The sequence below is a fragment of the Podarcis tiliguerta genome, assembly GCF_965153285.1.
Source record: "Podarcis tiliguerta genome assembly, chromosome: 7".
Taxonomy (NCBI): Eukaryota; Metazoa; Chordata; class Lepidosauria; order Squamata; family Lacertidae; genus Podarcis; species Podarcis tiliguerta.
The window spans coordinates 2889379-2910977 of record NC_139540.1 but is presented as its reverse complement, the minus strand read 5'-3'; the positions used below and the strand labels follow the sequence as shown (position 1 = coordinate 2910977).

Sequence of the window (21599 nt, the reverse complement as noted above, 5' to 3'; positions counted from 1 at the left end):
AGCAGCCAAACGAAGCCTCAAGCGGTGGTTCCCCCAGCGCAGCAACCCGGCAAAGGGGACGCAGCAAGGAAAACCACCGTCACCTCTCCGCTGGGAAGCGCTGAGCAAAGGCGAGTCCCCAGGCAACGCGGCCGATTTGATCGGCACAAGGCATGCAAGCTCCACCCCCCAGTCATTCTTAGACTCCTTATTGGGTGAGCAACGCAGCCAAGCAACACAATTGGAGCCTCCCTCCTCCCTGGCCAGCAGGGAGGGAGGGAGAGGAGCTGCTTCCTTTGAAACCCAGGAAATTTAAGGGACAGCAGCGGGACACGGCGCTGGGATAAGGGACTTTCCCGCCAAATAAGGGGCAGTTGACAGCTATGCACCAAGGGTCTGGAAGCCAAGCCTGATGAGGAACGGTTGGAGGAGCTGAGTATATTTAGTCTGGAAAAGAGGAGACTGAGAGAAGACAAGATAGCCATCTTCAAATATCTCAAGGGCTGTCACATGGAAGATGGAGCAAGCTTGTTTTCTCCTGCTCCGGAGGGCAGGACTCGAACCCATGGCTTCAAGCTCCAAGAAAGGCGATTCAGGAATAACTCAAATAATTCAATATCTTCTCAAAGTAATCCTCCTCTTTCTCACTGACCTCCCTAACCTTGAGTAGGTTTGAACAATTTGGGGCAATTAAAATGTTAAAAGTTAAATAAACCTTGTGGAAGGAGGCGTGTTAAGATATATAGAAGTGTACATAGGGTTAATTTGAATATGTTATTATTGAATATTATTGAATATGTATATTATTGAATATGTATATTATTGATAATTTAATACCCAATGTATCAGCCACCTGGGGGGTTTCACTGTTTGTGTTTTGGTGGTTGGTAAAAAATAATATATGTATATATATATTTTAAAAAATCAGAAATAACTTTCTGAGAGCAAGAGCTCTTTGATAATGGAACAGACTCCCTCCGGAGGTTGTGGCTTCTCCTTCCTTGGAGGTCTTTAACCAGAGGTTGGATGGTCATCTGTCATGGATGCTTTAGCTGAGATTCCTGCATTGCAAGGGGTTGGACTCAGGGTCCCTTCCGACTCTATGATTCAACCCCCTCCCCCGTTGTTCTTAGCCCCGTGTCCCCAATTTCTCTCCCCTCGCAGAGGCCACGCTGCCCTTCTGTGGCCCAACCTTGAGCCGTTAGGACGTTCTTGATCTCAACCAACGTCCTGGAAGTCAGGAGATGGGCCGGGTTTTCCCTTAAAGCTCATTCTAAGGAACTGGAGAGTCTGTTCTTTGATTTGTGGGAGATAAGGAAGCTGAGGAATTTTTGAGGCAGGAAAGCGAGAGCACATCTGCAAGTACAAAAGGAGGCATTAGGGCCAGACGTTGTGAGCAAAGCACAACATCCTGTGCTGGAACAGCACATCTGTGAGACATCCCAGTGTGTCCCCCAATTGGGGAGGGGGCCCACTCCTACCTACTTGGCTTGGGTTTGCAAAGATACGGCTAATATTGGATCAGGCCAATGGCCCACCTAGTCCGGCCTCCTGTTCCCACATCTGGCCAACCAGATGCCAGGGGGAAGACTTTCAGTGAGACCTGGGTGGAAATTAACAGGAGACTCAGGTGATGAGCTGCAATGTCTGGGAGACCAAAACTGGGTAACTTGCAAATAAAGAGGAAGGTGTATAGAAATCAGATGATTTCATGGGTGGAGCTGTGGTCTAAACCACTGAGCCTCTTGGGCTTGCCGATCAGAAGGACGGCGGTTCGAACCCCCGTGGCGGGGTGAGCTCCCGTTGCTCTGTCCCAGCTCCTGCCAACCTAGCAGTTCGAAAGCACACCAGTGCAAGTAGATAAATAGGTACCGCTGCAGCAGGAAGGTAAACGGCGTTTTTGTGCACTCTGGTTTCTGTCACGTGTTCCATGCGCCAGAAGTGGTTTAGTCCTGCTGGCCACAGGACCTGGAAAGGCTGTCTGAAGACAAACACCGGCTCCCTTGGCCTGAAAAGCGAGATGTGTGCTGGAACAACTATGGGGTCCAGCCTTTGACTGGACTTAACTGTCCAGGTATCCTTTGCCTTTATCCTCATGGGTCAGGGAAGGGAATCTTTCCAGAAAGATAATGGTGGATCCAGAAACTGTATGAAATAAAGGGGAGTCATGTTCCAAGAAGAGGAGCTGCTTGGCTACAGGTCTCCCCTGGTCCCAAACCGCTGAATAGAGCCAGGTTGGCAAAAGGTGGTTTGTGCTGCCATTTTTTTAACTGCAGCACTGACTTTTTGCTTTACATTTTTGTGGGGTATCATCATCATCACCATTATTATTTCACTTGAATAATCACTTGCTACATATGGACCCTCAAAGTGTCTTACAAAATTTGAAGAGCACATTTAAGGAATATTTGAAAAAATATGTTAATATTTAAATCTTAGAATAGCTTTGGAAGTGGATATAGGCTGTAGGGTTAGAAGATAGTGTGTTTTAAAATAGCATTATTTGTAAGTGATAAAATGTGAAGTTTTTTATGGTTAAAGCAAATGTGATTTTAAAAAAGATGGTTAGAAATTATGAGATATGTAAACTGCTAAAGATGAGGTAAAATGAAAATCAGAAAGATGGGACTTGGGGAAGCCCACTTAACAATGTTTAGAAAAATAAGGATAAGACAAGAATCTGTTTGTATTGATTGTTTTTCTGTTTGTGTTCTTTATTTGTGTTATAAAATGAATATATATATATATATTGGGGAAAAACAAAAACAAGATGTGAAGAGCACTGTCCTGACTCCCTCCCAAATATTTAAAGAAAGGCTTTTACTTGTGAGTAAGAGAGAGGTCTTTACTCAGGCTAGTAATGGTACAGTCTGCGCAATAAGCACACTGATTAGGAGTCGCAATTCAGGAGTTTTGGAGTGGACAAGAAGTTCAGAACAGGACGGAAGCTATGAAGACGTCCCAATGAGTTTCCCTGTCTCTCACACCGGCTTTTACAGATGAGGTGGGACGAGAATCTCTACTCTTGTGGGGATGCCAAGAGTGTCAGCATTGCTGTCTCCAGCCACTTCCAAAAGTGACTGAAGTCAGGGTAGAAAGGGGAGACAGCCGCTCCCAGGTTCCCTCATTCCCTAACCTTCCTTCTCCTGCGTCACAGTCTGCCCGATCTTGACAACACTGTGAGGCTCACGATAGGAATAAACACGAATGAACAGTATATCACAACAACCTACAAAACGGACCAGATAAAAGAGCAGCAGAGACAGCAAAATCATCACAAGCCCTCAAATATCTGGGAGAACAGGTATTTTTACACCTGGTTCCCAAAAGCATGTTAGAGATGGCACCTAACAGGCCTCACTGAGGTGAGAGCATCAAAGGAAACGCCTGTGAAAGGGACTCAACTGTAGGGCCCAAGTAGATGCCAGCCAAAAAATGGTGCTCCAAAAATATTGGGGTCCTGAACCGTACAGGGATTTATTGGTCGAAACCAACACCTTGAACTGGGCTCAAATATGTACCAGCAGCCAGTGCAACTGTGCCAGGACTGGTCTTTATATAATCAGCTCCCCTGGAGCCCACCAGCAGCTGGTTGGCCACTTTCTGCGCTAGCTGAAGTTCCCAAACAGTCTTCAAAGGCAGCCCCACACAAAGCCCACTGCAGCAGTCCAATCTTGGGGCTACCACAGTGTAGACTACTGCAGCTGGGTCATCCCTGTCCAGATAGGGCCGTAACTGAGCCACCAGCCGATGCTGGCGGAAGGCGCTCTGGTCTCAAGTGACCTGATGGGGCATCAGAAACAACAAGGCACACCTGGAGCTGACTAGGTGCCTGCGTTTTTGTGTATAAAATTGCATTACACAAACACACACTCACACTCTGCTCCTTCTGGAGAAACTCTACAAAACAAACAGCAGTGTCAGGAATTGGGCGGAATGGGGAAACAATCATGGTTCCAGCTCCCAATAAACTAAGGCAGCGGTTCTCAACCTATGGGTCCCCAGATGTTGTTGGACTACAACTCCCATCATCCCTGAGCTCTGGCCTTGCTAGTTAGGGGTGATGGGAGTTGTTGTTCAACAACATCTGGGGACCCACAGGTTGAGAAAGGCTGAACTAAGGCATCCACAGAAGCCGGAACATCTCCACTCAACCTACCATGGTCTTCAGAATAACAGCTTCCAGAACAGCCTCACCTGTGTCATCAGATCCCACAAGGTTTGACTGACAACACTCCCCTGCCCATTGCCAGCGCCTTCCCAACTCCCTGGTGTGCCAGTCCTAGTGGCCAGGTTTCCCCAAGGACACATGTGCAACATCGTAAGGATACATGGCTGCTAAGACTGGGGTTGCCAAGATCCTCCCAGGGTTAGAAATTCGCCAGGCGCATTTTGCACCCGGCTATGGGCCAATTGCAACCAAGTGACAATGCCCGGGCACCAGGATGGCTCCTGACGTCTCCACCATCTGGAGGTGCATGTTTGGGGGTCCTTGGACTGTTTTCACACACAAATACCACACCCTGCAGAATTCTACCCGCTAAATATTTTATCTGCACAATCAGGAACCCAAACGTCGTATAGAAAACGCTGCCTGGCCCCAAATTAGCAACCAGGCATTCTGTTTTAACGACTGTAACCCTGGTTTAAGGAGGCCGTTGGCACCTAGCCAATCCAGCTGAGTTTCTAACACTGTGCCCTCCACTCGCTAACCTGGGCCAGGGGGTCAGAGTGCGGCCCAGCGCAGTCCACATTTCAGCAAACTCCACAGTAGTTCCCTCTCGGCAAAGAGCCATGGAGTCTTCTCCAGCATCTTGCACCAGACCCCATGTTCTCGGTCCACCCCACCTCCCCTTCCCCACCCCACCCCAAACCATAGCGCCCCAAACCACAGCAGGCCCCCTGCCAACTCACCATCCCCTTCCACCTTCTCTGGGGTGCGGCTCCAGACAACCTGCCTGCTTTTCAAGCGGACTTGGAAGTTCCTCCGCTCGGGCCTCTGGGATTTCTTCTGGTAGAAGAGGGTGAGGACGGTGCCCGTCTCTAAGCGCTTGAGGACCCCGGACATGTCTCCGGCCCCTGCCGCCTCCGTCCCAGAGGGGTCCTCCAGGAAGCCATTGAGGAAACTGTTCAGCCTCGACAGAGACATCCTTATCACTGCATGAGGGCATGCAAAGCCCCCAAAGCCACAGCAAAATCCTCTCCCCCTTTTTCAGCTCAAGACGCTGCAAAAATCCCGCTGAGATATATAATATTCCTTGCTGGCAGCTGCATATATATTAGAAACCTCTTTCTATTTCTCTGTCTCTAAGCTGCGACGGGATCTCCTTCGATCCTGTGTCTCCTTCTGGAAGCTTCAAGGGATGGAAAACCAGATTTGGGGGGCTGAAAAGGGAGGTGTCCCCCCGAAAGCTGATGGAAGAGGCTTCTCCAGCTGCGAGGTTCAAGCCCGGCTCAGAGCGATCCAGCCCAGCTGGGATTCTGGCCCAGAAAGGAATGGAGGTGGGGGAAATCTCGCCATAGCTTTGGGGCTGGAGAGGGGATGAGATTTTGGTGCCCGCTCTGGGCAGAAGCCCCGGGCAAGCCCCACCCGAGGTGGGCTTTGCAGGGATGGAGGAAGCGGGTGGCGCACCCAAGCAGGCTGTGCCCCTCCTGCCCCAGGGACCCGGGTGGCAGCCCCCGGCCACCCCATCCACTCACATCTGCCAAGGGTCTTCTGTGGGTTTGCAGAGATCTTCTCAAAAAGAAGCAGAATCGCCAGATGCCAAAGGCCAGGAGGCTCCTCTGCAAACGCTCCTCTGCCCCACACCCAGGAAGGGAAACGCGATCGTGGAGCCTTGGCAGGGTGGTCTATGGGGTGGACCCCTTCTTGTCCCCTTTCTGGTCGTCTTCTTCTCCTGCTTCCTTTCCTCGCTTCTCCTTCTCCTCCTCCTCGCCTTATTTCTCCGCTGATTAATTGCTGCCTGCTGCTGAAATGGACGCCCAGAGGAAACTGCAATCGCACATGGCCGGAAAGAGACCAGAAAGGAATTTAGGAGGGGGGAAAAAAATAAATAAATCCTGGATCTTACAGAAAGCAAAATAGGAAAGTGCGGGGGGGGGGGAGGGAGAGGCTGGAAAGGTGGAGGAGGGCGACACCTAGAGGCGGAAAGAGGGCATGGCAGGGGAGGGGTTGCGGTAACAGACCAAGGTGGGTCCAGATGCGCAGCCCAGCGGGGTTGCCTTCCAGATGTTTTGCACTACAAATCCCATCGGCCCCTGCGCCAGCTGATGGGACTTGTAGTCCAAACAGCTGGAGGGCGCTCGGTTGTCAAAAGGCCTCCCCAGAGAGATGTGCCTGAAGCTTTCTTTAAGTTGTTGTTGTTCTTATTTATTTTAGTTGCCTTTTTCCTGCTCCAAGTAAACAGGCTCCAAGCCTATTCTCCCAGACTTTTATAAGCCTGCATTCTTAAAATGGCTTGGAAATGGTCCTGCTGCAAATGTTTTATAAAATTTCTAAAATTGTGCATTCTCGTTTTATCTTTGCGGGTCACTCAGAAGACAGTTACTGGGAAGCTAATCTTAAAAACCAAAATAATATCAATTTTTTTAAAAAATGGCAGATGAGCACATCTTTATTGATTACATAAAATTTATACACTGTTTCATTGTGAAATGAAAAAACAACGAAAAAACATGAAAGTGGTTTACAAAAAAGATAAAGCAATTAAATTATCAGTAAGAAAAATAAACAACAATAATTTAAGACTTTATAAAATAACAGACTAAAATCAGATTAAATATTGAGTCAACTTTCTAGACATCTGGGTAGGCTCGTCTAAACAAAAATGTTCTTAGGAGCCATCGAAAAGAGCCCTGTGAAGGGCTCTGCTTGAAAGCAATGGGCAGGGAATTCCAAAGTTTAGGTGCTGCCACACTGAAAGATCAAGATGTGGAACGGGTATTGTGTGGCACCTGCAAGTGCCAGTTCCACCAACTGAAGCCAAATTATAGGTACATGCCAGCATACATGGTGGGAGTGTCTACAAACAGAACAATTTTGGAAGGAAGTTTTTAATTTTAGCTATTATGGCAAACTCCTGCATCCTGGACCCCCCCCCATCCAGTCTCCTATACATTATATTATTTGTAAAAGGTAAAGGGACCCCTGACCATTACGTCCAGTCGTGGCCGGGTGGACTTGCCGATCAGAAGGTCGGCGGTTTGAATCCCCGCGACGGGGTGAGCTCCCATTGCTTGGTCCCTGCTCCTGCCAACCTAGCAGTTCGAAAGCTCGTCAAAGTGCAAGTAGATAAATAGGTACCACTCTGGCGGGAAGGTCAACGGCGTTTCCGTGCGCTGCTCTGGTTCAACAGAGGCAGCTTAGTCATGCTGGCCACATGACCCAGAAGCTGTACGCTGGCTCCCTCGGCCAGTAAAGCAAGATGAGCGCCGCAACCCCAGAGTCGGCCACGACTGGACCTAATGGTCAGGGGTCCCCTTTACCTTTTACCTTTACCCACAGAGGTAGGGAAGCGGGTGGCGCTGTGGGTTAAAACACAGAGCCTAGGACTTGCCGATCAGAAGGTCGGCGGTTCAAATCCCCGCGACGGGGTGAGCTCCCGTTGCTCGGTCCCTGCTCCTGCCAACCTAGCAGTTCGAAATCACGTCAAAAGTGCAAGTAGATAAATAGGTACCACTCCGGCGGGAAGGTAAACGGCGTTTCCGTATGCTGCTCTGGTTCGCCAGAAGCGGCTTAGTCATGCTGGCCACATGACCCGGAAGCTGTACGCCGGCTCCCTCAGCCAATAAAGCGAGATGAGCACCGCAACCCCAGAGTCGGCCACGACTGGACCTAATGGTCAGGGGTCCCTTTACCTTTATGGAGAAGAGGTAGTCCTGGCAGCTGCGACTTTCCAGGATATGGGGGGGGGGGGCAAGAAGAGAGCAGCGTGCTCTCTTTTCAGCCCAGCAGTCATGAAGACGTGGAGGTCTCCAGCACATTTGCCACAGTGCGCCAGAGATTCTAGCCTGGGGGCAACCACTGACTCTCCTTGCGCAGCTGTCCCTGCCCTCCTTCCCCAAATATTATTCCCACCAGGAAAATGTGATGCACATTTGACAAATGAAAGAAGCCTTGGGACTGCAGGCGGCAGCTTCTCCTGGAAAAAGAGCCCCCACCTTGTAAGCCCAGTGATGCCGCTTCCCTTGGGCACAGGCTCCTCTGCGAATGCTGGCGTCAGCAAAAAATTCAATTTCAAACTTCATTTGCCCGTGGGAACCATCTCTCTCTCTCTCTCTCTCTTTTCTAAAAACAGAGAATTTTTCCACCCGCCCCCAAGCTGTTCACTTTTCTGGAAAAGTTTTACTGGTAGAGAGCGTTATCTGGAACGATTGCAACAACTACCTGACTTTTAGAAGCCTTGTAGAGGGAAGTTTTAAATGTGCAATGTTTTGCTGTGTTTGAGGTTTCAGTTTATTGAAAGCCACCCAGAGTGGCTGGGGCAACCCAGTCAGATGGGTGGCATATTATTATTATTATTATTATTATTATTATTATTCCACCAGGATGGCCCTGCAAAAAATCATCAGACCTACCAGGCAATGACTAGCCGCCTGAGAAACAGTTTCTATTCAAATGTGATTTTGGTTATAAACGCAGTGTAAGGAAGTCTCTAGGGACGCGGGTGGCGCTGTAGGTTAAACCACAGAGCCTAGGACTTGCCGATCAGAAGGTCGGCGGTTCGAATCCCCGCGACGGGGTGAGCTCCCGTTGCTCGGTCCTTGCTCCTGCCAACCTAGCAGTTCAAAAGCACGTCAAAGTGCAAGTAGATAAATAGGTACCGCTCTGGCGGGAAGGTAAACGGCATTTCCGTGTGGTGCTCTGGTTCGCCAGAAGCGGTTTAGTCATGCTGGCCACATGACCCGGAAGGTGTAAGCAGTACCTGACCTAATGGTCAGGGGTCCCTTTACCTTTCTCTTTAAGGTAGTCTCTATGGGAGTATATTGTATTTAATTATGGGGTATCAGAGTTTTTAGAGGGCTAACCAGGCTGGGATAGCAGGCTTGTTGGTTTTTGAATGTCTGATGTAGTTTTTTCCAATTTCGTTGTTCTGTATGGGAAAATGGCAATAAAGGTTATCGTATCGTATCGAATGTATTTATTGCATATTTATTACCTTTATCTCCCTCCCAGCCCTCCAAGGAGCTGACAGCATGTGGTCCCCATACTGCCCATTTCATCCTCACAACAGCCCTGTGAGGTAGACTAGGGTGAGAGTTGGTGGCTGGGCAAGTGAAGACCGATGGATGACGAGGGCAGAATGCTCAGCAACTGGAACTTCCTTTGTGCCCCAGGCTGCCAGTTGTGCCCAGGCGAGGATCTGCAATTTGTACCCCCCTAAGACATGCATGTTTCCAATAGGGTTACCTTGAACTGAGGGGAAGGGATGTGGCTCTGCAAAAAGGGTGGCTGTGCTCCTAAGGAGGGCACAAGGAGAAAGGGACGACAGAGGACGAGATGGTGGGACAGTATTGTCGAAGCTACCAGTGAGAGCCAGTGTGGTGTAGTGGTTAAGAGCGATAGACTTGTAATCTGGGGAACCAGGTTCGCGTCTCCGCTCCTCCACATGCAGCTGCTGGGTGACCTTGGGCCAGTCACACTTCTCTGAAGTCTTTCAGCCCCACTCACCTCACAGAGTGTTTGTTGTGGGGGAGGAAGGGAAAGGAGAATGTGAGGCGCTTTGAGACTCCTTAAAGGGAGTGAAAGGCGGGATATCAAATCCAAACTCTACCAGCATGAGTCTGACCAAACTGCGGGAGGCAGTGGAAGACAGGAGTGCCTGGTGTGCTCTGGTCCAGGGGGTCACGAAGAGGTGGACACGACTAAACAACAAAAATGTAAAATGAGAGTCGTCATAATAATAATAATAATAAATTATTATTTGTACCCCGCCCATCTGGCTGGGTTTCCCCAGCCACTCTGGGCGGCTTCCAACAAAGATGAAAAATACACTAAAATGTCACATATTAAAAACTTCCCTAAACAAGGCTGCCTTCAGATGTCTTCTGAATGTCAGGTAGTTGTTTATCTCTTTGACATCTGGTGGGAGGGCGTTCCACAGGGCGGGCGCCACTACCAAGAAGGCCCTCTGCCTGGTTCCCTGTAACTTGGCTTCTCGCAGTGAGGGAACCGCCAGAAGGCCCTCGGAGCTGGACCTCAGTGTCTGGGTAGAACGATGGGGGTGGAGACGCTCCTTCAGGTATACTGGACTGAGGCCGTTTAGGGCTTTAAAGGTCAGCACCAACATTTTGAATTGTGCTTGGAAACTTACTGGGAGCCAATGTAGGTCTTTCAAGACCAGTGTTATGTGGTCTCGGCGGCCGCTCCCAGTCCCCAGTCTAGCTGCCACATTCTGGATTAGTTGTAGTTTCCGGGTCACCTTCAAAGGTAGCCCTATGTAGAGCGCATTGCAGTAGTCCAAGCGGGAGATAACCAGAGCATGCACCACTCTAGCGAGACAGTCTGCGGGCAGGAAGGGTCTCATCCTGCGTTCCAGATGGAGCTGGTAAACTGCTACCCTGGACACAGAACTGACCTGCGCCTCCATGGACAGCTGTGAGTCCAAAATGACTCCCAGGCTGCGCACCTGGTCCTTCAGGGGCACAGTTACCCCATTCAGGACCAGGGAGTCCTCCACACCCGCCCGCCCTCTGTCCCCCAAAATCAGTACTTCTGTCTTGTCAGGATTCAACCTCAATCTTTTAGCCACTTTCCATCCTCTAAATGCCTCCAGGCACTCACATGAGCAGAACACCTGTCTGGGTATCTCTGGGATTCGAGGTATTTTCCCCCACAAAACCCCTCCCAAATATCCTTCAAAACAAACAAACAGACCGGGATTCTGTTTGCAGCTGCCTGCCTGGTGCCAACCATCTTCTCTAACCGCCGCCACTCCCTCCCCTCCCAGGTCTCCACGGCCTGCTGGCTCAGCTCTTCGCCAACTTGAGCAATTTTTTTTATTTCTTTATTTCTTTTGCTTTTCTCAGCAAATTTCTCATAAGCCACCGAGAGACTCCCACAGCCTGAACCTCGACTGATGAGGCTCCGATTTCAGATGTGTGAGCCAGCTAATTGGGTCCTAGCGCTTGCTTGTTGGAAGATTCATCGTTCTGGGCGAGGCTGGACTCATTAGGAGGATTAGCGCCCTGCTTATTTGCAAGCTGAATTAGGCAATTTAATTTTCCTTAAGCATGCCACCTTCCCTAGGGTATGTTCTCGCACGCAGGCCCTCCTGCCAACGCAGTGTCAGAAGACGCCGCTAGCTTTTTTGAAAAGCGCTTCCCCTCCCCCCCCCCGAGGTATACTCACAAAACAAGGGGCGTCATGAGTGGCAGCAGGTGCCAGTGAAATCTTTGGAAGGTATGGAGTTTTAACACAAACCCAAAGTTGGAGATGAATGTTTCTCAGGGGGTGCTAGTTAAGGATGAAATGATGGAAGGAGAATGTTCTTTTTTTAAAAAACGGTTACACGTCACCCCAATATCAGAGCAGTAAAAGAATCCTGGGCTTCCAAGAACTTAATCGAAGGTCAGCGGAGAGGATTGTGGCGTCTTTGGGTATATGGTTTTGTTTGCACACGTATACAACCCAAGCATAAGTTGGCTGGGTGGGGGTTTAACGGCATTCGCACCCCAGCAGATCTCACTTCTCCATTAGGAACAGCTTTGGTTCCAGCACAGAGTAAGCAAGTCTGTGTCTCCACAGTGTTTCCAACTCGGATCAAACCAAGCCTGATGAGGAACGGTTGAAGGTTCTGCATATGTTTAGCGTGGAAAAGAGGAGACTGAGAGGAGATGTTCATAGAATCATAGAGTTGGAGGAGACCACAAGGGTCATCGAGTCCAACCCCCTGCCAAGCAGGAAACACCATCAGAGCACTCCTGACATATGTTTGACATATGTTGTTGTTGGTTAGTTGTTTAGTCGTGTCCGGCTCTTCGTGACCCCCTGGACCAGAGCACGCCAGGCACTCCTGTCTTCCACTGCCTCCCGCAGTTTGGTCAAACTCATGCTGGTAGCTTTGAGAACACTGTCCCACCATCTCATCCTCTGTCGTCCCCTTCTCCTTGCGCCCTCCATCTTTCCCAACATCAGGGTCTTTTCCAGGGAGTCTTCTCTTCTCATGAGGTGGCCAAAGCCTTGGAGCCTCAGCCTCAGTGAGCACTCGAGAACACTGTCCAACCTGGAGCAGGAACCAGCAAGCCACTCCAGTATCCCTGCCAAGAAAACTCCATGGACAAAGACAACAGGAGATAGGATAAAGGTAAAGGGACCCCTGACCATTAGGTCCAATCGTGACTGACTCTGGGGTTGTGGCGCTCATCTCGCTTTAGTGGCCGAGGGAGCCGGTGTACAGCTTCCGGGTCATGTGGCCAGCATGACTTAGCCGCTTCTGGTGAACCAGAGCAGCGCATGGAAACACCGTTTACCTTCCCGTTTACTGGAGCGGTACCTATTTATCTACTTGCACTTTAACATGCTTTCAAACTGCTAGGTTGGCAGGAGCAGGGACCGAGCAACGGGAACTCACCCCGTCATGGGGATTCAAACCGCCGACCTTCTGATCGGCAAGTTCTAGGCTCTGTGGTTTAATAGCCATCTTTGAATATCTCAAGGGCTGGCACATGGAAGAGGTTGCAAGCTTGTTTTCTCCAGCTCTGGAGGGTAGGACTCGGACTGATGACTTCAATTTACGAGAACAGAGATTCTGACTGACATACGGAAAACCTTTCTGACAGTAAGAGCTGTTTGACCATGGGATAGAAGGTGGTGGAGTCTCCTTCCTTGGAGGTTTTTAAGCAGAGGTTGGCTGGCCATCTGCCATGCACGAGATTAGATGAGATTCCTGCATTACCGGGGGTTGGACTAGATGACCCTCCAGGTCCCTTCCAACTCTACGATTCTGTGATCCCATATTGGCTATCGTTCTCCTACCTAGCAGCTAGGAAAGGGGGTGCAGGAAAGGCCCCCCTCTTAGCCTGGAGGACACCATCACTCAGTTGCAGTTCTTGCAGCCCAACTCATTCTTTTGTGATGATGCTGAGGACACAAGCGGCTAGGTCTTACAATGAGCTCATCAAACTAGTTCAGCAACCTCAGATGAAGGTGATGGACTACATAGAATTGGCAAAAATGACTGGCAGAATCAGAGACCAGGGAGAAGAGACGGTGGAGGAAGATTGGAAGAAATTCAAAGACTATTTACAGAAATATTATAAAATTAATGAATGTTAGAATGACATCGGAGGGAGGTTAAAAGGTTATTAGCAATAATGTGGTGAAGGAGTATGGAAAAATTGAAGGTTAAAAGATGAAGAATTAATGGTTTAATATATTAAGATAAAGATTAAGAGAAGATAGAGGGAAGGGATTTGCTGATTAAACATTTGAATCGGAATACAGTTAGGGGAGGTGTGGGGAAGTCTGGGAAACAAGCAAATGTAAGAAATACTATGAAAATGGAATTGTTTTTATCTGTTTTTCTTTTTATTCTTGTATTTTGTTTTTTCTTTTCCTTTTTTCTATGTAAAAGACATAATAAAAATATTATATATAAAAAAATAACTAGTTCAGCAACCTCTTCTATTAAGAGTCTCACCCTCATTTTCTACAGGAGCTCAAGAACTGGAAGGTACTCAGGGCGCCATCCATATCAGGCACCCCCAAACTCGGCCCTCCAGATGTTTTGGGACTACAACTCCCATCATCCCTAGCTAACAGGACCAGTGGTCAGGGATGATGGGAATTGTAGTCCCAAAACATCTGAAGGGCGGAGTTTGGGGTTGCCTGATCCAGGTGGTTGACCTCCCTCAAAACCCGTGACAATAGTATGCATCTTATGTAAAATAGAGCATACAGATAAAAACAAACAGACCATGAATGCCATAGCCGTTGTGCCTAGTAGCCACCGATAGCCCTCCATGGATTTGCCCAGCACTCTTTTAAAGCCATCCAAATTCGGTGTCCGTCACTGCCTCCTGAGGCATTGAGTTCCACAGGTTAACTCTGTGTGCTGGGTGAAGAAGGACTTTATTTTATCTGCCTGGAATCCGGCAGCATCTCAGCTACATTGAATGTCTGGGACTCCTGGTGGTGAGGGCTGCTAGCCACGACAGCTACATCTGCCGTTCCCAGCCGGAGGCAGCACAAGTAATAATAATAATAATAATAATAATAATAATAATAATAATAATAATTTATTTATACCCCGCCCATCTGGCTGGGCTTCCGCAGCCACTCTGGGCGGCTTTCAACAAAATATTAAAATACAGTAATGCATCAAACATTAAAAGCTTCCCTGAACAGGGCTGCCTTCAGATGTCTTCTAAAAGTCTGATAGTTGTTCTTCTCTTTGACATCTGGTGGGAGGGCATTCCACAGAGTGGGTGCCACCACCAAGAAGGCCCTCTGCCTGGTTCCCTGTAACTTGGCTTCTTGCAGGGAGGGAACCACCAGAAGGCCCTCAGAGCTGGACCTCAGTGTCTGGGCTGAATGATGGGGGTGGAGACGCTCCTTCAGGTATACCGGACCAAGACTGTTTAGGGCTTTCAAGGTCAGTACCAACACTTTGAATTGTGCTTGGAAACATACTGGGAGCCAATGTAGGTCTTTCAAGACCAGTGTTATGTGATACTTCTTCTATGATCTCGGTGGCCGCTCCCAGTCCCCAGTCTAGCTGCCGCATTCTGGATTAATTGCAGTTTCCGGGTCACCTTCAAAGGTAGCCCCACGTAGAGAGCATTGCAGTAGTCCAAGCGGGAGATAACCAGAGCATGCACCACTCTGGTGAGACGGTTTCGCAGGCAGGGTCTCATCTTGCTTACCAGATGGAGCTGCCCTGGGCACAGAATTGACCTGCGCCTCCATGGACAGGTGGGAGTCCAGAATGACTCCCAGGCTGCGCACCTGGTCCTTCAGGGGCACAGTTACCCCATTCAGGACCAGGGAGTCCTCCACACCCGCCTGCCTCCTGTCCCCCCAAAACAGTACTTCTGTCTTGTCAGGATTCAACCTCAATCTGTTAGCCGCCATCCATCCTCCAACCGCCTCCAGGCACTCACACAAGTAAGCGCTAGTCTCTGCCTGAGTGCATTGCAGGGGGTTGGACTAGATGACCCTGGGAGGTCCCTTCCAACTCTACAATTCTATTTTCTGGGAATCCCCAAAACTGCGCTCGGGTCCTCCTTGTGGGTTCCCCTGGAGGCACCTGGCTGACCCCCGTTGACAGCAGGACTCTGCCAGGAAAGTGGAGCTGCCTGCCAGCCTTAGGCAAAGCGTGGAAAGCGCAGCCACGCAAATCACACAGAGGTCAGTCAAATCCAAAGCCCGAGCGCCGCAGGGTTTAATGAATTGCATAAGAAAACTTCCGGTTCTCAATCGGCAGGGCCTGAGGCGGGGATGATGGGTGAGTGAGTGGCGGCAGCGACCAATCCCGAGTGCCCTGCGTAGGTAGAAGCATCGCCGGTCTCGTTCGGCGCCGCGCTTTTTGCGCGTCCTCGCATTTCGTAGCCGCGCTCGAGTGGAAACCGGAAGTGTGTGTGGCCGCACGAATATCTCCTGGAAGGAAAAGAAAGAAGACCGCCGGGCGCGCGGAGCGATGACGTACACGGAAGCGGACGGAGCTGTGGGCCTGGAGGCGACGCGCAGCAGTGACGTGAGGAGCAGGGAGGCGAGGAATTGCCGGCTGAGGCAGCAGCGGGAAGAGCCGGAAGAGCCGGGGATGGAGGAGAAGGAGCAGCTGAGGCGCCAGATTCGCCTGCTTCAAGGTGAGGGACTCAGGCGTCCGGGGGGCCCCCCTCACCAGGCCCCTTGTGCCTGAGGGGAGGGGGGCGAGGGGCATGGGAGGGGGCCCTGCCTGCCTGCCTGTGGGAGCGCCTCTGCCCTGGCTGCCTTTCCTGGCAGGCGGTGCTTGAGCTCTGGTCCCTGCCCCAAGGGGCTTACTCTATTATTATTATTATTATTATTATTTGAATATATATACCGCCCTATACCCAGAGGTCTCAGGGCGGTTCAACTCCTGTCCCTGCCCCAAGGGGCTTACTATTATTATTATTATTATTATTATTATTATTATTAATTGAATATATATACCGCCCTATACCCAGAGGTCTCAGGGCAGTTCAACTCCTGTCCCTGCCCCAAGGGGCTTACTATATTATTATTATTATTATTATTATTATTATTATTATTATTATTACATTCTTCTTCTTCAATACGACACATTGATATTATTATCATTGCTCCAACAATAGTATCACAGTGGTACCTCGGGTTACTTATGCTTCAGGTTACATACACTTCAGGCTACAGACTCTGCTAACCCAGAAATAGTACCTCGGGTTAAGAACTTTGCTTCAGGATGAGAACAGAAATCGTGCTCCGGCGGCGCAGCAGCAGCGGGAGGCCCCATTCGCTAAAGTGGTGCTTCAGGTTAAGAACAGTTTCAAGTTAAGAACGGACCTCCGGAACGAATTAAGTTCTTAACCCGAGGTACCACTGTATATCATGTTTTGATATGATAGCAACACTAATGGCAGTTTTAATCACGATATTGTGATTATTATTTACTCAAGGCGGCTTACAGATAAAAAGCACTGAAAACATAAAAGCGGGGGGGGGGGGGGAGGGAGTTGGGGAACCAGTAACTGAAAAACAGATAGACATTGATGGAATTAAAACTAAATTTATAGGTTGGCATCTGTCTTTCTCGGGAGACGGTGGAGGAGAGAGCCCTTGGGGGTGAAGTCAGACAGTTGGAGAGTTATAGCGCCAGCTGTAGAGACTGATAGGGGAGAGACATGTTTTGTTGCAGCTGAGGCAGATGAAGGGGTCTGGTTGTGCTGCTGCAGATGCACCACAGCATTTCTTCCCTCTCTCTTTTTGGGCTAGCTTTTGGAGGTTATGGTTAACCAGCACAAGGTTGGGGCAGGTAAGTTTAAATCTATTTGGGTTTGGTTGAAGATGATTTTTTTGTATTGTAATGGGGCTTCATATGTTCTGTTCGTTCGGGTGGGACGGATTATGACTTCTTACAGACTTCTACATCCTGCAGAAACATGCATGATGCCGATCTATGTGGGATATGTCTTGGTTTGGAAATAAAATCGTGTTGCAAATCCTTCAAGGTGCTGCTGGAGGGATGCTTGAAGTCATAACTAATGGAATCTTTTCCTTCTCTCCTTCTAGGTCTCATCAACAACCATAAAAACATCCATGGGAATACACCAATTGCTCCACCTGCCCCAGCACCTCAGTGGCAGAATCCCAGGCCGCCCGCCTTTAGCAGTACTGCTTTCTCTGCTAGATATTCCCAGCAAACCCAGAGAGATTTTCAGCCTCGCCAGAGTGGTCCTAATGCCTGGAGAAAGAAATATTCTCTAGTCAATGTCCCGCCTCGGCCAGCACTTTGTTCTGGAACCAGCGTTTCTGCTAGTGCTTCTCGGACCAGCCTGAGCCACGCAAGCCCTGAGGCAACTGAGCCACAGGCCGTGCTCTCGGGAAGAAGTGTAAGCCTCAGTGCAGACGGCAATATCGTTGTGGGGGTGCAGGCTGGCTCGGCAGCGGCCAGCACTGCTGCCCCAGGATCCCATCTGAGCTCTGCGGAAGCAACAGAAGGCCCAGCTGTGTCTAGAGGATGTGTGAGCAGGACTGCTTGGCCTTCGGGTGCTGGCTCGAAAAAGACTAAAGCACTGAGCCCCTCCACCTTGCCTCACTCGCTGCATTGCAAGGCCTTTGCTAAGGAGAAAGTTGACATGCCTGCCGAGTGTTGGAAGGGGCCTTCTGCTCAGGGTGCATCGGAATCGGCCCCGGACTTGGGCAGGACTATCAGTGAGAGCGCCGTCACGTTGAAATCTGAGCCTCAGCAGCAGCCCCTGACATTGCCTGATCATAAAGCGAGTGGTCTGTTGGTGAGGAAGAAACCAGCACCAGAGGTTTCAGCCCTGCGTAGTTCGCAGCAAACGCCTGCAGCGACGGAGAAGCCCAGCGCTCTGACGCTTGCTGAGAACTCTGCTGCTGCTTCAACTTGGGAAGCTCCTTCAGCTGTTGGGACGAGCCTCTCCAAAGACAAACATTCAGCACCTGCTCTCCATGGAGCCCCTACCTCGCCGGCCTCCATCAAGTCTCCAAAGTTCAGGAGGAACAACTACACGTGGGTGGCGAATCCGAGCAAATCGCCCCGTACTGTGAAAAAATGGGCTGCTCCCAGAGCCTCTGAAAATGCGCGCAAGTTTGCTGTGGGTGCAGAGAGAAGTCCCAAGTTACTCCCGAAGGGGGAATTGGGAGCAAAGCAAAAGAAGTCCAACCCGCAGTCCAAGCTGGGGATTTCTTCCAGCCTGTACAAGTGGAAGGCCTCCAGTCTCCCGCTGTCTCCGTCTCCATCCACCTCTGCGTTCACGTGGCGGCGTAAGGAATGTGTTGGGCTTGGAGTTTCTCCTTCTGTGGGAGCTGGCGCTTCCCTTCAGACTGTGAGACGTGGGCCTCTTGGTCATGGCAGCCCGAGATCACCCTCTGGGAATAGTGGGTTTTTTGGTTACAAACTGAAGAGCCGGACCAAAATCATCAAGAGGAAGGGAAATGCATGGTAAGTTATTGGTTGCGTTGGGAGAAATTCCCAAGACTTTCTCCTGGAGCAGGCATGTCCAACAACAGGTGGATCGTGATCTACCGGTGGATCGCAGGATATCTATGGTAGATCGCGGTTGATCGTGTGATGCTTAGTGATCTCCCCCCCTACACAAAAAAGCTCAACAGCTTTGACTGTCAGTAACAATGGGACCCGGTGGCGCTGTGGGTAAAAGCCTCAGCGCCTAGGACTTGCCGATCGAAAGGTCGGCGGTTCGAATCCCCGTGGCGGGGTGCGCTCCCGTTGCTCGGTCCCAGCGCCTGCCAACCTAGCAGTTCGAAAGCACACCAGGGTGCAAATAGATAAATAGGGACCGCTTTATAGCGGGAAGGTAAACGGCGTTCCGTGTGCTGCGCTGGCTCGCCAGATGCAGCTTGTCACGCTGGCCACGTGACCCGGAAGTGTCTGCGGACAGCGCTGGCTCCCGGCCTCTTAAGTGAGATGAGCGCACAACCCCAGAGTCTGGCAAGACTGGCCCGTACGGGCAGGGGTACCTTTACCTTTACCTTTTTAACAATGGGTAGATCACAGCCAGTATTTTTATAATGTGAGTAGATGGCAGTCTCTTGGGAGTTGAACGTGCCTGCCCTATAGTAATGCTTACCACTCCAATGCAGCTGCTGGGGCACATGAAAACATTTGTTTTTGCATTGCAAAGTGTGGAATGAGCTCTGTCAGGGCCTGGGGATGAGAGTTCAGGTGGATTGTATGTTTGGGGCACTAGATGTGTCTGGGTGGGTAAAGCAGCGAGCAAATTCATGACAACTGTGGGATCCACTCTAGCTGGGAAAATGCTTCCCAATTTTTTCCAGCTGATTCTAATTTCTAGCAGTTCATATAGTACCTGGTTATTTTCCCCCCTGGCCTGAAGTCCAGAGTCTTAGGTGCAGCTTTCTACAGAAAGAACACTTAAGGGCATGTACCATTTCAGAATGCAGGTATTGGGAGCGCATGAGTGCATTGTTCTTCACATCTGAAACATCCTTCCTATAGAAAGCTAGCATGCCAGGGTGAAGGATTGTAGCCTAAGCTATTCCCTGGTGTGCTAACTGTCCATGTGCATGGAACATTCAGACAAGTGATTCATCGCCTGTGTGAGGTTTTAGGGTGGCTGCCTTCAAATATCTACCCTTAAGTGTATTTCGTAGTTCTTTCTTGTGGTCCCTAGTCCCTAACCCTCTGCTTCCATGTATTCCACCCCACGCCCCGATGTTCTTTGATTCTAGCTTGCAGGGCTAAACATGTAGATCAGATTTTGCACAATTTCTTCCACAAAAACCAAGTAACATTCAGTCTTCTGGTGCAACTTATTGCAACTACAGAACTTGAGGTTTTGGATTATTGGTCCCCCTGCACCACTTTTTAGTGCAGCGTTGGAAAGACGGGCTGGTGCCTGTTGTTATTTTACCAGCACCTCTTGGTAATGAACACTATACTGTTGTTGTTGTTGTTGTTGTTTAGTCGGGTCCGCCTCTTCGTGACCCCCTGGACCAGAGCACACCAGGCACTCCTGTCTTCCACTGCCTCCCGCAGTTTGGTCAAACTCATGCTGGTAGCTTCAAGAACACTGTCCCACCATCTCGTCCTCTGTCGTCCCCTTCTCCTTGTGCCCTCCATCTTTCCCAACATCAGGGTCTTTTCCAGGGAGTCTTCTCATGAGGTGGCCAAAGTCTTGGAGCCTCAGCTTCAGGATCTGTCCTTCCAGTGAGCACTCAGGGCTGATTTCCTTCAGAATGGATCGGGTGGTCTTCTTGCAGTCCATGGGACTCTCAAGAGTCTCCTCCAGCACCGTAGTTCAAAAGCATCAATTCTATACTAGTATACTATACACTATACTGCTGAACAGTATAAATATACAGAACATATAACTTTTTGTAAGATGGACCTGGAAGGTGGAGCCATCGGTGGATGAAGCTCCATTCATCTGTGAATGTCTTTGAGTCACCTTTCTCTATGAGGCGGCTGGGTTGAATCATTCCTGCAGCTGCCCGGAGCCCTGATCACATGAAAGGGGTTTGGGCTGAGAGCCCCCCCCCCATGTGAGAATGCCCTATGAATCTGCTCATGGTTGGAGTGTGATGTGCTTGAGGACTACACCATAGTGACTGCTTCTGTTGTCCTTCCAGCTCCCCGACTGATAAGAGGAGCCCGTCCTTCCCTACTGTGCTTCTGAGAAGCCGCTATTGTCTCAGGAAAAGGAACTCCCCTCGGGGAAGGGGATCGCCCACTGCCAGGAAAGCCGGATCCAAAGGCCTGGTGCAGATTGGCAAGCACAGGCTGCGCCGGCCGCTGGCATCCCGGACCCACCTTTTGGCCAAGGAAGGTAAGAACAAGCTTCTGTTTCTTGGTTTACTGTTGTGCTTTTTAATACACCAGCGCCTTGTCCTGGGAACTCCTGTTGGTCTGGTTCGGAGAAGCATGGTGCTGGTTGAGATTCTCTGTCTTGCTTTGGCCAACTCTGCTGGAAGATTTGGAGACCTGGCTGCAAGACTCCTTTCCCTAACAAAGATTTAAAAACTGGATTGTGGTTGCACATATTGGTCATGTGTGCTTCCGTATATTACGTGTGGTATAGTGGTTAAGAGCGGTAGACTCGTAATCTGGTGAACCGGGTTCGCGTCTCCGCTACTCCACATGCAGCTGCTTGGGCCATAGCTGTCAACGTTTCCCATTTTTTAAGGGAAATTTCCTTATTCCGAATAGGATTCCTCACAAGGAAAGTTGACAGCTATGCCTTGGGCCAGTCATACTTCTTTGAAGTCTCTCAGCCCCACTCACCTCACAGAGTGTTTGTTGTGGGGGAGGAAGGGAAAGGAGAATGTTAGCCGCTTTGAGACTCCTTCGGGTAGTGATAAAGCGGGATATCAAATCCAAACTCCTCCTCCTCTTCTTCTTCTTCTTCTTTGTCTTCTTCATGTGGCTTGGCCCTTGGCCATGGCCTCTGTGTGAGTTTTT

General features: G+C 49.9%; 2 protein-coding genes across 2 annotated transcripts in view; one reads left to right on the top strand and one right to left on the bottom strand.

Moving 5' to 3' along the window:
- LOC310681315 (1-phosphatidylinositol 4,5-bisphosphate phosphodiesterase gamma-1-like) overlaps window positions 1-6032 on the bottom strand; it is a 109651-nt gene extending 103619 nt beyond the window's left edge. Inside the window, exon 1 of the mRNA XM_083449002.1 lies at window positions 4894-6032. Coding sequence (XP_083305128.1) covers window positions 4894-5128 — 235 coding nt within the window. The 5' untranslated portion in view covers window positions 5129-6032. The remainder of the gene's footprint in view (window positions 1-4893) is intronic.
- A 9571-nt stretch (window positions 6033-15603) lies between these two features.
- ZC3H3 (zinc finger CCCH-type containing 3) overlaps window positions 15604-21599 on the top strand; it is a 268495-nt gene continuing 262499 nt past the window's right edge. Inside the window, exons 1-3 of the mRNA XM_083449010.1 lie at window positions 15604-15786; window positions 17207-18602; window positions 20771-20967. Coding sequence (XP_083305136.1) covers window positions 15618-15786; window positions 17207-18602; window positions 20771-20967 — 1762 coding nt within the window. The 5' untranslated portion in view covers window positions 15604-15617. The remainder of the gene's footprint in view (window positions 15787-17206; window positions 18603-20770; window positions 20968-21599) is intronic.